Source organism: Geotrypetes seraphini, chromosome 1 (genome assembly GCF_902459505.1).
Source record: "Geotrypetes seraphini chromosome 1, aGeoSer1.1, whole genome shotgun sequence".
Taxonomy (NCBI): domain Eukaryota; kingdom Metazoa; phylum Chordata; class Amphibia; order Gymnophiona; family Dermophiidae; genus Geotrypetes; species Geotrypetes seraphini.
The window spans coordinates 501,001,112-501,018,935 of NC_047084.1; the positions used below are offsets into that span (position 1 = coordinate 501,001,112).

At 41.3% G+C, this 17,824-nt stretch overlaps 1 protein-coding gene across 3 annotated transcripts in view; it reads right to left on the minus strand.

The window, feature by feature from the left end:
• KIF27 (kinesin family member 27) overlaps nucleotides 1-17,824 on the minus strand; it is a 253,192-nt gene that overhangs the window by 209,705 nt on the left and 25,663 nt on the right. For all 3 annotated transcript variants that reach the window (XM_033927630.1, XM_033927611.1, XM_033927620.1), the window contains 3 exons: nucleotides 15,706-15,906; nucleotides 14,329-15,305; nucleotides 2,992-3,135 (listed from right to left, as the gene is read on the minus strand). In XM_033927630.1, the coding sequence (XP_033783521.1) occupies nucleotides 2,992-3,135; nucleotides 14,329-15,207 (1,023 nt within the window). In that variant the 5' untranslated portion in view covers nucleotides 15,208-15,305; nucleotides 15,706-15,906. The remainder of the gene's footprint in view (nucleotides 1-2,991; nucleotides 3,136-14,328; nucleotides 15,306-15,705; nucleotides 15,907-17,824) is intronic.

Here is a 17,824-nt window from a genome sequence, read left to right on the forward strand (position 1 = left end):
GTGGAGTCCATTATACTGTTTTTGAGTAAAACTGAGGTGTTTTGAGGCAGATTGAGGCTTTTATTTTCAAATCAGGAAATCTAAGATGGCCACTGCAACAATGATTTTAGCGTCAAAAATGGCTAAGCTAGGGTCCAAAAACCTGCCATTTTTGGATTTTAGAGATGGGAGACCTTGGCTGTAATCCCAGAATCCAAAAAATTCCACTTTTAAAGACACCCCCCAAATTCTGTATTAAAGTTATTCACTATTCTATGTAGTGAAGCTGCAGATAGCTTATGGGGATAACCTCTGCCTGAAACAAGCCTGGAATCTGGACTGCTTGTCTCTTAAAACTGCCTCTTGGGCCCAACGACCACTTGGAGACCTCAACCCCCACCAGAACCTCGTACATGCAATCGGGGAGGAGGAGGGGAAGTAGCCAGCTCCGATCCTGGAAAACCCACCACAGAACCACTCAGCTTGTGCTCAGTCCCCACTGCAGACAGAACCTGGGGCAAGCTATGCTCCCGAGGGACTAGTCCATGAGCTCCCAGACTGTTAGTGCAGGCTGTCCAAGTGGGTGCTCTGCAAAGCAATCTGCTCCTTGAATGCAGACCTCTGACCTAAGAGTCTGTGCTCTCCAACAGCCAGAAATGTCCCATGACAATGATCCTATGCCGCATAGAAAAGCCTTGCGAACGATAAGTAAAAACCAAATTTAAATGAAAAATAAAAACGAGTAGAGACACAACAGTCCCCTACCATCTCACTTGTAGAGAGGCAACTGGGGAATTGGAAGACAGCCCAGAAAGATAGGGGGTAGAGCAAAAACAATGCCAATGAGGGTTTCTACCTCAATGCCAATGAGGAATTCTCATGGGAATGGATTGACTATCTGGGTTTATAGTAATAACATCAATTAAAAGCAGCAAATATGTTCAGAGGAACAGTTTATCACAGATGGGAAAAGGGGGCCTATGAACTGAAAAATATATGGAGCTCCCAGGGGCCATAATAAATAGAGCCCCATGGCAAGTAATAATTTACCCATTTCTGTTCTAAAGGAGAATTGCTCAAATCACACACATTAATTCTGTAGCTTGAATAACCACTGTTTAGCTAGAACAGCTATAGTGAAACTCTGCTTTAAACAGATTACAGTTAACTTTAAAACATATGATTGTGGAGCGGCACCTTTATACAGTCTTTAGGCCACTCTTTGTAGTTGAGTGCATCTATAAGTTCTGCTCTAGACTCCGTTTCAAACTCCATATTTATTGGGACTGCTTGCCCCATCTGTCTTATGAACTTTATAAAAGGCACTCTCTCTGGGGGTGACCTTCGACAAGGCAGTGGAGAAGATGGATTGGAAGGTATACCGTAAGATTTATCCGGCAAGAGCTCTGGATAGTCACTAGAAGAATAGAGAGAAAAGTCAGTCATACTGCTGAATGTTTGGCCCTGGAGACTGAGATCGTCGAGGGGAACATCGAGGGGTGAGTTGAGGAGAGTGTCATGAGGAGTGTCAAGGTAAGCACTGAGACAATCATCAATGTGAGTGTCTCGATGAACATCAAGAGAAGAGTTGAGAATGTGATGATGAGCTATGCTCTCTCGACAGAAGATGTAGGCCATAACATAGATCTCGACATCATGGTGTCCAAGCTTGATGCCTCGATGGAGTCTTTAGGCATTGCTCAGTCTGAGTTGAAGCTGGGAGTGTGGAAGCAAGAATTGACACAGAGTGCATCTGCAGTAGCCCAGCTAATTCTTTCTGCAACAGTATGCCAAGCTGTTCCTGCAGAGATGGTGCTGTTACAGATGTTGCCAAGGGTTTGTTAGGCATTGGTTGAGTTTGGTGTGGAGTAATGTCCACAATGATCCTATTGCATGTGCTTGTATAATAAAAGAAGTAGGGAATGTCTTTCTTGCAGAAACAATTGATACCTCAGGAAATGCACATACAGCAGAATACTTACAGAAAGTAACAGCAAAAGCTATAATAAAATATGAACAAAAATTCAAATGTCTAGTACGCAGTTTAGTCACAGACAATACTGCAAATGTATCCAAGATGAGAAGAAATGTAGAAGAGCATGAAGAGAATACCAAGCTAACATATAGCTGCAATGCTAGCCAAAGTCTTCAGGGTCCCAGAAATAAAGAATAATGTTGATAAAATTACTAAATACTTCTATAACAATCATTTTTCAGCAGCAGCTCTGAAAAGAATGGGTTAAGCTTAGCCATCACTCCCACAAGATGTTAGATGGAACTATGTAGAGGACTGTTTTGAGCAGTACATCAAGAACATCAGAGCATTTAGCGCTCCAGGTTGTGGTAGAAACCTCTACCATGGTTTAGTAAAAGAGGACCTACAGCAGCAAGATTAAGAGGTCCTTTTATCAAGCCGCGCTAGCGGGGTTAGCGCATCTGACATTTCATCACACGCTATCCCCTGCGGCCGGCAAAAAAACTAATGCCTGCTCAATGCAGGCGTTAGCGGCTAGCGCGGCAGATGGTTTAATGCGCATTAAACCCCTACCACAGCTTGATAAAAGGACCCCTAAGTCTTTTTGTAGAAGACTAGTGATTTAAGCCGTGATTTAAATCAAGTCTACCCTGTCACAAGCAGATGCACACTGTACGGTATTCTAAAAATAAAATCATTACTGGGGAAAAACCCCTTTAAATTAAAAAAAAAAAGTCTTGCAGATAATACATCAAAATTCTAAGTTGTACAATAGATTAGGGGACAGATCCTTTTCTCTTCTGCATCTTCCATTCTCTGGGCAAAACACTCTGCTAGGTAAATGGGCTCCTTTTATATGTCATGCTGTATACTGAATATTTTCATAAAGACAGTAAATATCGATAAATACATAAATAAAAAGATATTATTCTGTTACTCTTATAAGCATATTCTAACATGCATGAAACACCTGTCATTTTTAATTCAGTTTTTTGAAACTGTATTGTAGGCAAACAAAGGTAAAAATAAATGCATACTTGTAATGTGTGCATCTGTTCTGCTTCTTTAAGTGATAGTAAATGCTCTTGGTTTTCCTGGGTCAGACCCTGGATCTGTTCCTGTAAATTCTTCAGGTCTAGCTCCTTTTGACTGAATACTTCTTCATCTGAAGCTAGAGCATCCTTGAAACAATACATGAAGCTGCAGTCAGACAGTACTAGGCAATGGCAAAGAGGAATGTAGAACTAGCAAAATAAAATAAATACAAAAACAAACCCTTTCATAAAATTTAGCCATAAGTTTCTTCACAAATGATATAGGGTTTTATGTATCACTTTTTGTTAAACTTAAAATCCCGGAGAGGAAAAACAAAGTGCCCATGCAATAACACAAAAATAACAATCTCAGCATAACCTGATCCTGCAAATGATTGCAACTGTAATTATCAAAGAATTGTGAATGATCAAATTGAAATCCAACCTGAACTCCAAATGGGCAGACTTCCTTCCTGCTCTCTCTCTCTTCTGTCCCCTTTAAATTCATGCTGCTGAGTTTCTATCTTGTATTTCCTAGTTTCCTTCTTTCCATCTGGTCTCTCTCCTGATCATTTCTTTCAGTCTCACCTCTCCTTCTCTTCCCTTTTCAGTCCCTATCTCTGCCTTATTCCGGGGGAAATCTGCGCTACAGTACAAACACAAAATTTGTGTGGAATTCCCCACCTCTGTAACTGCACAGAATTTCCTGAACAAAATTCTGTGCAGGCTGGTTTTTTGGGGTTTTTTTTGCTCTACACCAGAGGTGGGCTTGCGAGCTACTTTTTAAATGACCAAGTCAAAATGATCTACCAACAATACAATTTTAAAAACACAAAGCACACTGTACGCAGAGAAAATGTTAATTATCATTTATATTCCACGGGTTTTCAAAGAGGTCAACGCAGATGACTTTATGCAATGTCACCTCAGTAACAACTATACAAAAATAGACAAATATACCCCCTCCCTTTTTACTAAACCGAGATAGCAGTATTTAGCACAGGGAGCTGCGCTGAATGCCCTGCGCTGCTCTCGATGCTGATAGGCTCCCTGCACTAAAAATCGCTATTGCGGTTTAGTAAAAGGGGGCCATAGTGCAAAATATACACAGCAGATATAAATTCTCAAAATGGACACATTTTGATCACTGAATTGAAAATAAAATCATTTTTCCTACCTTTGTTGTCTAGTGATTTCATGAGTCTCTGGTTGCACTTTATTCTTCTGACTGTGTATACAATATTTCTTCCCTTCTTTCAGCCTGCTGTATGCTTCCAGACCTCATTCACTCCCCCAACTTTTTCTTCCTCTCTCCCTGCCCTCCTCCCCTTTCTTTCTGTCTTTCTTTATGTCTCCCTGCCCCCCTTTCTTTCTGTCTGTCTCTCTCCATGCCCCCTTTCTTTCTGTCTTCCTGTCCCCCCTTTCTTTCTTTTTCCCTTCTTTCTTTCTGTCTCCCTGCCTGCTCCCAAGCCACTGCTGCCGCCATCGGGGAACATGCCTCCAAACCTCTCCCCGACGTCATTTCTGAAGTCGGAGAGGAAGTTCCGGGCCAGCCAGGAAGCAATTGGCTGGCCCGGAACTTCCTCTCCGACATCAGAATTGACATCATGTGGGGAAAGTTGGTCAGCTCGGTGCTTGAGTCGGAAGCAAGTAGAACGCGAAGGCAACGCGATCGACTCACGTTGCCTTTGCGGTCTACCGGTAGATCGCGATCGACCTTTTGGGCACCCCTGTCTTACATCTTCTTCCGTAAAGACCGAAGCAAAGAATTCATTCAGTCTTACCACTATGGCCTTATCCTCCCTGAGCACCCCTTTCGCTCCTTGGTCATCCAATGGTTCCACAGATTCCCTCACAGGTTTTCTGCTTAGAAACATAGAAATAGATGGCAGATAAGGGCCACGGCCCATTTAGTCTGCCCACCCCAATGACCCTCCCCTATCTTTCTTTCTCTGTGAATAGATCCCACATGTCTATCCCATTTGGCCTTAAAATCAGGCACGCTGCTGGCCTCAATAACCTGAAGTGGAAGACTATTCCAGCGATCAACCACCTTTTCAGTGAGAATTTCCTGGTGTCCCCAAGCAGTTTCCCGCCCCTGATTTTCCACGGATGCCCCCTTGTTGCCGCGGGACCCTTGAAAAAGAAGATATCTTCTTCCACCTCGATGCGGCCCATGAGATACTTGAATGTCTCGATCATGTCACCCCTCTCTCTGCGTTCCTCGAACGAGTACAGCTTCAACTTATCCAGCCGTTCCTAGTACGGGAGATCCTTGAGTCCCGAGACCATCCGGGTGGCCATTTTCTGGACCGACTCCAGTCTCAGCACATCCTTACGGTAATGCGGCCTCCAGAATTGCACACAGTATTCCAGGTGGGGCCTCACCATGGATCTATACAATGGCATAATGACTTCAGGCTTACGGCTGACGAAACTCCTGCGTATGCAACCTATGATTTGCCTTGCCTTGGATGAAGCTTGCTCCACTTGATTGGCAGTCTTCATGTTCTCACTGATGATCACCCCTAAGTCTCGTTCTGCTTCAGTTCTTGTTAGGATCTCGCCATTAAGGGTGTAAGTCTTGCATGGATTTTGGCTGCCCAGGTACATGACTTTGCATTTTTTAGCATTGAAGCTGAGTTGCCAGGACCTAGACCAGCACTCCAGTAGGAGTAGGTCGTGCATCATGTTGTCGGACATTGAATTTATGTCTGTTGTGCTTTTGCCCACTACATTGCTTAGTTTGGCGTCATCGGCGAATAATGTTATTTTACTTCGCAGCCCTTCTGCCAAGTCTCTTATAAAGATGTTGAATAGGATCGGGCCCAGGACCGAGCCCTGCGGCACTCCACTGATTACTTCCGACATTTCGGAGGGGGTGCCGTTCACCACTACCCTCTGAAGCCTACCTCCAAGCCAGTTCCCAACCCATTTCGTCAATATGTCGCCCAATCCTATAGAATTCATCTTGCTCAGCAACCTGCGTGTGTGGTACGCTATCGAATGCTTTACTGAAGTCCAGGTATACGATGTCCAGGGACTCCCCAACATCCAGCTTCCTCGTCACCCAGTCAAAGAAGCTGATCAGGTTGGATTGGCAGGATCTCCCCTTAGTAAATCCATGTTGACGGAGATCCCGTAGATTCTCCTCGTTCAGGATCGTATCCAACTGGCGTTTGATTAGAGTTTCCATTAGTTTGCACACTATTGATGTGAGACTCACCGGTCTGTAGTTTGCTGTCTCCATCTTGGAGCCTTTCTTGTGGAGTGGAATGACATTAGCCGTCTGAGCATGAGCGGGAAGGCAAAAGCAAAAATTTGAACAACGTTCAAAAAACACGACTTCTTAGCTCTGTGGAAAACTAAGAACTAAAGAACCGTGAGCGGCGTCAGGCAGGAAGACACTCTAACATGCGCGGTGCAGGCAGTTTGAAAACTTTAAGTTCTTAAAGTGGCAATGCACTTTTAAAGCTGTCCGTACCGGAGCTCCATGGATGACAACATCCCATATGTGAGACTATGCTGCCTGCTTGTCCTGGGATAAACAGGTTTGCTACTGTTGTACAAAGGACGCACCAATCGCTACACCTGAACATTGTTTGTAATAAGTACCATCAAACAGGAAATAATTTTATGTCATGGCAATCTTACTCAAAGCCACCAGAAAGTCTATCGGAACTACGTGGGATCTAACTCTATGCTCCAGAGATGTCTGTAAAACTGCTAAAGCCTCCTCCTGGGGTATAGAGGTATACAGGGAAAATACATCCATAGTAATCACATACTGTACCTGCAGGCTATCCTCCTCCCACGCTTGCAGTAGCTGCAAAAAAATAAGTTGCATGTTTCAGATGCATATACACATATTTGCATACCTGCTCTAGCAGGAACCTTCACGCAGACACAATAGGACGTCCCGGTGGGTTGCCTTTATGTATCTTAGGCAGCACATATAGTACTGGTTTCATACAGACCTTAGAGGTCATATATTTATACTGATAGTTGGTAAGGACCTTGGTTTATAATCCTTGATCCATCACTGCCCATACCATCTCATAAATCTCTCCTGTTGGGTTTTCCATCAAACACAAATATGTGCCTGCATCCGCCAGCTGATGGTATGCTTCCTGGTCATATTTGTTCTTATCCCAGAGGAAGACCACACATCCTTTATCAGCTCTCTTAATCACTATTGACTGCTCCTTCCTCAGTCTCTCTAATGCCCCACACTCATCCAAATCTAGGTTATGCCTATATTTCACAGCTTAATGCTCCAGTTCTTCCACTTTTTCTAGGACCGCCATTTTAAAGAGAGGACAGAATCAAGGGGTCCAGGCAGAATCCAAGTCAATCTTTCTCAAACCACAGATCTGTCTGATGTATCGGGAGTTCCTGAAAAAAATATATGCAATTGCAACCGACAGATTTTGAATGGACATTTTTTTTTTTTTTTACATCTCCTGGGGGTGTTTGGATAGGTCAGCACAAGGGAGTGAATTGATTGGCTGTTTTTTTTACTGAAGGGGAGGAGAAAGAGATTGCAGGAAGTATTTTCTCTGGGATGCCAGTGGATAGGCGTCATTCAGTAGTTGAAATCTGTATGAGCTGCTCATGCTGTATTGTGGACTTCACAGCGAAGATTCCTGAGGAAGCCAGATTGGTGAAACAGGGATGACCCTGTAGGATCTTTGCATTTGGTTTCACGGTTTTGAAAAAACACGCCACTGGAAACAGCTGATGAGTATCCAACAGAGCATGGCTGAAAACCGGAGCAAGCTAAGTAATTCATAAGAACATAAGATTTGCTGCTGCTGGGTTAGGCCAGTGGTCCATCGTGCCCAGCAGTCCACTCATGTTGCGACCCTTAGGTCAAAGACCAATACCCTACTAAAGTCTAGTTTTATCTGCATATGTTCTGGTCCAGCAGGAACTTATCTAACCTTTTCTTGAATCCCTGTAGGGTGCTTTCCCCTATAACAGCCTCTGGAAGAGCATTCCAGATTTCTACCACTCTGGGTGAAGAAGAACTTCCTTACGTTTGTACAGAGTCTATCCCCTTTTAACTTTAGAGAGTGCCCTCTCATTCTCTCCACCTTGGAAAGGGTGAACAATCTCTCTTTCTCTACAAGTCAATTCCCTTCAATATTACATTACATTGATGTCTTCTATCCCGCCAAAACCTTTCAGTTCTAGGCAGTTTACAACAAGAAATTAGCCTGGGCATCCCCATGGAGATTACAAGGTTGATAGCTATAGTATGCCTCAGGATCTGGGAATGGTTGATATGGTTTGGTTAGATCATTTGACAAATTTCTTGAATAGTATGGTTTTCAGTTCTTTTCTGAATGTTTTGTAGTTGGGTGTCATGGTCAGCAGATTTGAAAAGTGGTGGTCTATTTTTGCTGCTCTGGTGGCTAGTAGACCATCATATATTTTTTTTGCTTTGCATGCCTTTGATTGGGTGTCCCTTCTCAGACTCCTCTTCTCAAGGGAGAAGAGGCCCAGTTTCTTTAGCCTCTTATTGTACGGCAACTCCTCTAGTTCCTTAACCATTTTTGTCGCTCTTCTCTGGACCCTTTCGAGTAGTACTATATCCTTTTTAATGTACGGCAACCAGTGTTGGACGCAGTACTCCAGGTGGAGAGGGCACACCATGGCCCTGCACAGTGGCATGATAACTTTCTCTGATCTGTTTGTGATCCCCTTTTTAATAATTCCTAGCATTCTGATCGCTCTTTTCACTGCCGCCGCACATTGCACAGAGAGTTTCATTGTCTTGTCTACAAGTACTCCCAAGTTTCTTTCCTGGGGGCTCTCTCCGAGTACAGCACCGGACATTCTGTGCATATGATTTTTGTTCCTGACATGCATCACCTTGTACTTATTCACGTTGAACCTCATTTGTCATTTCGCAGCCCATTCCTCGAGGATGTTTATGTCTCGTTGAAGGTCTTCGCAATCCTTCTGTGTCCTCACTACTCTGAATAGCTTTGTATCGTCCGCAAATGTAATCATCGTAACAATTTCTAGGTCGCTTATAAATATGTTGAAGAGCACGGGCCCGAGCACCGAACCCTGCGGCACTCCACTCATGATGCTTTGCCAGACCGAATATTGTCTATTTACCCCCACTCTCTGTTTCCTATCCGCCAACCAGTTTTTAATCCAAGGATTTCACCCTCGATTCCATGGCTTGCAATTTTTCAAAGTAGACGTTCAAGGGGATCCTTATCGAACGCCTTCTGAAAATCTAAATATACGATGTTGACCGGGTCATCCTTGTCTATCTGCCTATTTACTCCCTCAAAGAAGTGCAGTAAATTTGTCAAGCAAGATCTTCCTTTGCTGAAGCAGTGCTGGTCCTCATCAAACTTTATTTGTTTAGGTGATCAATGATGCAGTCTTTTATCAGCGCCTCTACCATCTTTCCTGGTACCGAAGTCAGACTCACTGGTCTGTAGTTTCCCGGATCTTCCTTTGAATCTTTCTTGAAGATCAGCATAACATTTGCCACTTTCCAGTCTTCCAGAATCTTTCCTGATTTGAGCGACAGATGGGCTATTAGTTGTAGCAGTTCAGCTATAACCCCTTTCAGTTCCTTGATTACCCTCGGGTGGATGCCGTCTGGTCCTGGGGATTTATCGCTTTTCAGACTATCAATCTGTCTGCATACCTCTTCTAGACTGACCGTCGACCCTGTCAGTTTCCCTTCTTCATTGCTGTGTTGATTTTTGGATATATTGCCTGCACTGTGCTGTGGTTATTAATGTGAGCTGAAGATTTTTTTGAAGTGAAAAAAATGTCACTAGTATAAGAGCTTGTGATTAAAATCAGAAGTTTGGGAGGTTTTTTTGGCCTATGAAGCCCATCTGAGGCCTTTTTTTCTCTCAATCTTTGAATTATTGGTTATTATTTGGTTTATAGCAGTTCATGATGCTAGGCAATGGACTCCTGCATTTTTTGTTTTGAGTAAGAAGTTAAGAGTTATTGGTATTGAGAACTTACCCATTCTCCTATAAATATTGTAGTTGAAATCGCCCATTATTATACCATTGGGGATGTTGGATTATTGTTAACATTCTATATCTTTCTACTCCTTCTATCTCAATGAAAAATCTACAAATTGTGCAAAACACAGCTATTAGATTTTTTTTTTTTCTCTGAAAAAGGCATGACTATATTTCAGCTTTTTATATAACATATAAGAGTACTGTTCAAATTTTGTCTTTTGTACAAAATTTTGTTTTGGATTTTCTGCATCTTATCTAGCCACCCAAACTGAATAGGGAAGGACTTTTAGACCTACTAGGGCTAAGGGACCCTCTTCTTATCTTTCATTAAAATGAAAAGAAAAAGAGACTGAAAATGTTAGAAGGTCTAATAGCCTATCAAGCAGCCAGATTGGATATGAAGGTTTTAGAATTATTGATGAGTTCAATTTGGAGCAGTATTAAGACATACTTATTTCACAAGTTTGTATGCTTATAGATTATGGTTTCAATATAATGATGCTATCTATATTAATGTAATTCCTGGCAATGGCCAGTTTTTCTTGTTTTGTGATCCGATTAGAACTGAAGGGCTTTGGCAGACTGTATATCAATAAATGTAAAGTAACATAATGTAAATGTAATGAACCCTTATTCTGTATTTGATAAGGGTCTGTCTGTGTGATAGTAATGGCAGATGGGGAGCTTGGAGAAAAGGGGGTTGGGGGGCTCCTACTTAATTTTCTGTCCTGGGCATCAGCATGTCCAACACTGGCCATGACCAATGTTCCCTCTAAGCTGTGCACTTGTGCACGCGCACACAACTTGCCGAACCCGCGCACACAAATTAAAATAGCGCACACAAAAAAATAAATTTTTGCCTAAAATGATTTTCACTGCTAAAATTAAATGTTGCAGAAGACCAGCTGTTCCGATTTTCCATTTATCACATTTATTGAAGCGCTATAATATAAATTTTAAGTCATTCACGTGATTCCGTTATCTTTGGCAGTTGAACTTGACAGATCACGTGCCCCATAGGGCCATAGCCTATGGCCCATAGGATATGAAACACTTCCGATTCTTGGACTTCCTGAAGTTCCGGCATATTGTTTATTTCGTGGAATCGTAGTGTGCAGCGTGGTACTGTGATTGTATAATTGTATTCGTTTATTAAATTGCAACCAGATATAATTCTTAAAATGTCTAAACCGTGAATGGTGAAAAGTGTAAAACGCAAGAGAGCTGCAACAGCTTTTAGGTCTGAATGGCTTGAAGAAATTGTTGAAACGGAGACACCGGAATCTCAAAATGCAATGCATGTTCGACTGTGCGAAATATTTACCTATGACGAAGACGATGGAGTTGTGTGTTGTTATTGTCAAGATGACAAATCAACTGGAAAATTCTCTACTGGGAAAATATGGGATGATGTTTAGAAACTGGACTTTCTGAAACGCCATCTATCAAGTAAATCTCATACCGACAGTATTAGGAAACTCAGAAGTAAAAATCCGAATTTAAGAGGGGGACTGGTTAACATGTTGCTTGAAAGCCCAACCAAAAAAGAAAACAGGCAAATTAGTAATGAACGGAAGTGTTCCAGTCCTGATGAAATTAAGGTTCTTGTCGACAGTGTTGTGCTGACCATTAAGATGAATATCTCAATGCTCTCTGTTCAAGATATCAATGAGCACATGGCGAAGTATGTTAGTAGACCTGATAGCTGGAGAAGCAAAAACTATGCGTTTGAATTTCTTGGAATTATCAATGGCATCGTGCAAGATGATCATATGGCAGACATTAAATTAGCAACGTATCAAACGTTAACTGTTGATGAAAGCACAAACATTTCTGTCAACAAGTACTTAATACTCTACTTTAAGTCAGTCAGCCAGTCAATTCAAATGAGTATAAGACATCATTTGGTGGGATGCTACATTTGGAAGCATGTGATGCTACATCAATAGTAACAGCAATTAGGGAATGCTATAGGAAACATGAACTTGACCTGAATAAAATGGTTATGTTCACCTCTGATGGTGCCTCTGTTATGTTGGGCAAAATAGATGGTGTTGCAGCACAGCTGAGAAAAGATATTCCACATTTAGTGCAGCAACATTGTGTTGCACATCGGGAAGATTTGGGACTTTCTGATTCATGGAAAGAAGTAAAATTGATGAAAGAAGTAGAAACTGTAATGAGAACTGTGTACATGGTGTTCTGTCGGTCTTCTACTAAACGATGCAAATTTCAAGAAATAGCAGATGCATCTGAATGTGAATCAATTGCTTTTAGACCTCTGAATGAAGTGCGCTGGTTATCTAGACACTTTGCACTTAAAGCAATTATTTGAAATTATGATCCCCTGTTAAAATATTTTGAAGAAGACAAAGATAATGATCCTATTGCAAAGTACTGCTATAAGAAGCTGAACAGTGAACAATTTCATATTACACTTGAAGTTTTGAATGATGTCTTATCAGAATTGGCTTCCTTAACCATGGCATTTCAAAAACGTGATTTGACACCATTGGAAGCTTATCATCTTGCACAGGGTAAATTGAACAAACTTCGAATGCAATACTTAGGCGACAAGGTTAAGTGGAGTGATAAAGTCAACAGTCTTCTTGACAACAGGATGAGGTCTGGAGAAAAAGTTTCAGTGGATATTAATTCCATATTAACCTTCATCAACATCCTATGTTTGCATCTGGGTGAAAGATTTCCTGAAAATGAAGTTGAGGAATGGTCTGCTTTTGACTGTACAGCAATATCACAATGCGACTTTGACTTTGGAAATGGACATATCAGATCTCTTTGTTTAAAGTATAAACAATTTCTTCCGGAGGAAAGTGTTATTATTCAGCAATACAATGACTTTAAATTCCTTGTTGCAGAAAAAATCAAAAGCAATCTGATAAACAGCTTTCCAGATATGATGAAATTTGCATTTCAGAATGATCAATTTGCAGATTTAGCAAAATTGATGGACATTGGTGCCACATTCTTAGCATCTAGTTCAGATTGTGAGCGTGGTTTTAGTCTAATGAACAATTTGAAGACTAAACAAAGGAATCGTTTACATTTAGAGCATTTGGAAATGCTGATGCGTGTTAAGAGTCACCTTCAAGATGGAGGCTCAATAGAACTTGACAGAATTTATTCGGACTGGATAAATATGAAAGATCACAGGGAAAAACTTTGAAAACTAAATTGCTGTTATTTTCTAAATTTTAAGTATAAAGTACAATGATACCTTATTTATAGGCAGCGCTCAATGAAACATTTCAATGAAACATAATTTATGTTTATAGAAATGAGAGTTTATGTTACATAAAGTGTAACTAACATAAAGTGTAACTAAAATTACATTGTGTTTTCGTTAATTCAGACTAAACTCAAAGACCTGCCCATAAATGCCCATAACTGAACTCCGGGCCCTCTGGCAATCATTTTTATAGCGCAAACCACAAATTTAGTTTTTCTTGAAAATGCGCACAGATGAAATTTTTTGCGCACACAGCCTATGAAAAATTAGAGGGAACATTGGCCATGACCCCTGCTGTAACTGGTGGGAGTTGCCAGAACTCCCTTCTACCAAGCGTGACAGTCACTGGCAGCATCCTTGAGCCACTGAGGTGTCGGCATCTGTGGTTTAGGAACACTGCTGCTGCCTGCCAAGCTTGATAAAAGGGAGTTTTGGCCACCTTTGGAGGAAGTCTTCAGCTGACAGAGCTTGAGGATCCTCATCAGCTAGAGTATTTATATTTTATCTTTACATTAGAGGCTCTGGCAGAGACCCATTTACAAAGTATGTATTCTTCCCAATTAATATTTCCAAATTAATACAGTGTCTTTGCTTATTTGTAAATGGGTCTCTTACCAGAGCCTCTGATGTACTTCAGTAGCATAATTAAATGAAATAACTACTTCTGAACTTTATGGGATGGGCAAGGATGGAAGAGATTACTTGTAGGGACAGGCAGAAATGGAATGGATCTTAGTGGGGACGGGTTTGATTCCAACAACTCTCTACTTGAGAGCTATCAAGAGTGTAATGAAAAAAGTGTGATGGACACATCAACAATCTTACAGTAGAGAGGGTGGAGACCAAAAACAATAAAATACTTTAAAGAGAGTACAAAGATTCAAAGAATCCTAAGTATAAAGCCTAAGATTGGATTAGATGCATAGTAGTGCATTAGGATGAACAGACTAGATGGGCCTTGTGATCTTCCATTTTCTCTGTTTTAGTTTGTCCAATTAAAAGCTCCAAACTCCAAAAGTATCCTAATTTTACCAATACAGCAACAAGTATGCTAAGCAACAATACATACACACATACCTGGCATTTCTTCAGATCTCTCTTCAGCTGAAGTATTGTAATATGATACGGTTCTTCCCTGCCAGTCGCTATTCCACTGTCAATACCAGGTGAAGGGGCCATTTCCAATCTTAGTCCCTCTGCCATGTTGAGCCATTCTTGCAGCTTGAGCTGCAGACTTCTTCTCATGCTAACCATGTCTTTCAGTTCAAACAGGAATGTAAAGGCGTCTTCAATAAGGGTTCGATAGTTAAAGCACTCCAGCTGGAACTGGGCAAGTTGTTCTTCAAGTGAACGGATCCTGGTTTTATCCAGAGTCCAATCTTGCGATACCTGGCTTGCTTGAGCCATCACACTAGCTCGCTGATTCTGCAGAGCTTCACGCAATGCCTTTATCTCAAGTTCCATTTCATCCATCCGGTCCCAGTCAGGATTGTAGTTCACAATTGGTTTGTTTTTAATATTTCTGGCTCTGTTGGCATATTTGAGGGAGTTTAAAGACTCATCAAAATCAGAGGAAGATGGACTAATACAAGCAATCATGACAGTTTTGGCATTTCCCCCTAAAGAGTCTTTGAGAATACGAGTAATCTTAGCATCTCTATATGGGATATGTGCACTTTTTCGTTTTGGGTCACCAAGAGCACTGATTACGTTCCCAAGAGCCAGCAAGCCACTATTGATTTGTATGGACTCTTTGAATCGTTCTCCAGTATTTCCAGTTTTGGTCACCCTCTCTGACCCAGCCAAGTCCACAAAGTGAAACTTAGATGAGATCATTTGAACGGATCTCAGCAATCTATCTACATCAGTTTCTGAATTCTTCTGAGGTTCCTTTGTTCGTTGTTGGCAAATACTGATAGTGAAAATAGCATGAGATCGACTGGAATGTTCATTCATCTGTGTGATACTTGTGTGACGTGCTGCATTCCCAGTTTCCAAAAGGCTTATCAAATCATCTGCACTCTCCACTTGACACTCCTTAGCACCGACAATCACTTGGATCAAAACAGAAAACAAAAAATGTTTCAGTACTGGCTGGGGATAAGGGGGGGGGAGAAGAGGGGGGCTAGAAAGAGTTATATGCCTTATAAAATTCAATGAACACATCATTATTCACATCATTATGCTTTGTTACATCTTCAAATAAATCTGATTAGTAAAGGATATTTGTAAATATGTCTGCTCCAAGGGAATTCCTTGGAATTCCATGCAACAGTTGAAAAAATGTAAAATCAAGTTGGCAGAAATATGGTTAATTTACGCAGGGCAGGTATAAATACTTTGCTGTGTTTAATTTCCACAACACTGCATAAGAAAATAGGGATCAGATTTCAAGCTGAAAGAGAATTCTGTATCTCAAGTTGGAAGCTAAGTTGAAAGTAGGATACTATATACCTGTGTTCCCTTTATCATCCTCTCTAATGTGAAGATCTTTCACTGATGTATCCAGCTCCAGTAGGTCTTTCAACTCTTCCTTGTAAACCTCTATGTAGGACACTTTCACACTAAAGTCAATAGTAGAGTTTTCAGAGATACTCTGAAACAGTTCTTGGATGGCTCGTGGAATGATGCCTTTTTCTTCCTCAGCAACACAAGCTAAAATATACACAAAGCGACAATATATTATGGATTAATATACTATAGGTTTAAATATCTGCTAAATGTTTCTCTTGTTCAAATTAAACAAGTCAAGCAACATAAAACTTTAGATTATGGTTTTCAATTTTATTTCCTTTTACATTAAAATAGATTAGGTTCTTACCTTGCTAATATCTTTTCCAGTAGATAGGTGTGTTAATCTGGACAAGCAGATTATCTCCCTATGGCTGTGAGCCTGTGCAGAAAAAAATCTACTCTGGATTTTTTATGTAACTCTCTTGCTTCACTGGAAGCTCTACTGCCATCTACAGTTAATCCCCAAGCAAGCAAGAACTCTACCAAAATTAGGTGAAGTAGGGAAATGGGAAAAACTGTCCCAACTAATAAGTCAGTTCTGTTCAAAACAAGTAACATATGAACTATGAACAATCAATCAAACAGAGCAACAAACATGCCAGCAGAAACATTAAAAGAACTCAAATAGTACCCCACAATAAACTAGAAATTGACTACTCTTTATGGCCTCCAAGTATCAGACCTGGAGAAGAACATTCATAATGAGACAGTTTGCGCTGTCATGTTCGTATATACATTTCAGAAAATTATTAAAATCAACTTTATTTGGGAGGTTTCTAGGAAATTAAGAGCAATAATGGTTATCTTGTAGGTCACTGGGGTTGTACAGTCTCTTGGCTTTGTAAACCGCATCAATCTGAGAAATTTTGCAGTCTAGAAATGAAATGCAACAGTAAGCAAGCACAGGAAATAAATGACAGGGCAGGGGTCCAGAACGACACAATAGAAAAGATATTAGCAAGGTAAGAACCTAATCTCTTTTTCCAACGCAATAAATGTGTCACTCTGGACAAGCAGTTTACAGAATTATATGGTACAGGACCTGCTTACATTGGAAAGTTGGTCCTCAACCTGGCAGCTAGGCTTCAATGCTAAGAAATGTAAGGTCATGCACCTCGGAAGCGGAAATCCATGCAGGACGTACTTCTTGAACGGAGAAACTTTAACTAGGACTTCAGCAGAATGAGATTTAGGAGTAATCATCAGTGCAGACATGAAAACTGCCAATCAAGTGGAGAAGGCTTCATCTAAGGCAAGGCAGATATTGGGTTGTATCAATAGAAGTTTCGTCAGCTGAAAGCCTGAAGTCATAATGCCGTTGTACAGGGCCATGGTGACACCTCATCTGGAGTACTGTGTGCAATTCTGGAGGCCACATTACAGTAAAGATGTGCGCAGAATTGAATCGGTTCAGCGGACGGCCACCAGGATGATCTCGGGGCTCAAGGGTCTCTCGTATGAAGAGAGACTGAACAAATTGCAGCTCTACACTCTCGAGGAACGTAGGGAGAGGGGAGACATGATCGAAACATTTAAGTACCTCACGGGACGTGTCGAAGTGGAAGATGATATTTTCTTTCTCAAGGGACCCTCGGCCACAAGAGGGCACCCGCTCAAACTCAGGGGCAGAAAATTTCATGGCGACACCAGAAAGTATTTCTTCATAGAGAGAGTGGTTGATCATTGGAACAAGCTTCCAGTGCAGGTGATCAAGGCAGACAGCGTGCCAGACTTTAAGAATAAATGGGATACCCATGTGGGATCCCTACGAGGGTCAAAATAAGAAAATTGTGTCATTAGGGCATGGACAGGGGGTGGGTAAGCAGAGTGGGCAGACTTGATGGGCTGTAGCCCTTTTCTGATTCCCAGGTCGCTAAACTCTGCCTCAAGTTGAAATCCCGCAACTGTACCTTGGACCCTTTCCCCTCCTACCTATACGAGAAAATTCCCACACAAGCCATCTCATGAGTCTCACATCAATAGTGTGCAAACTCATGGAAACACTAATTAAAAGCAAATTGGACACGATCTTGAATGAAGGGAATCTTTGGGATCCCAG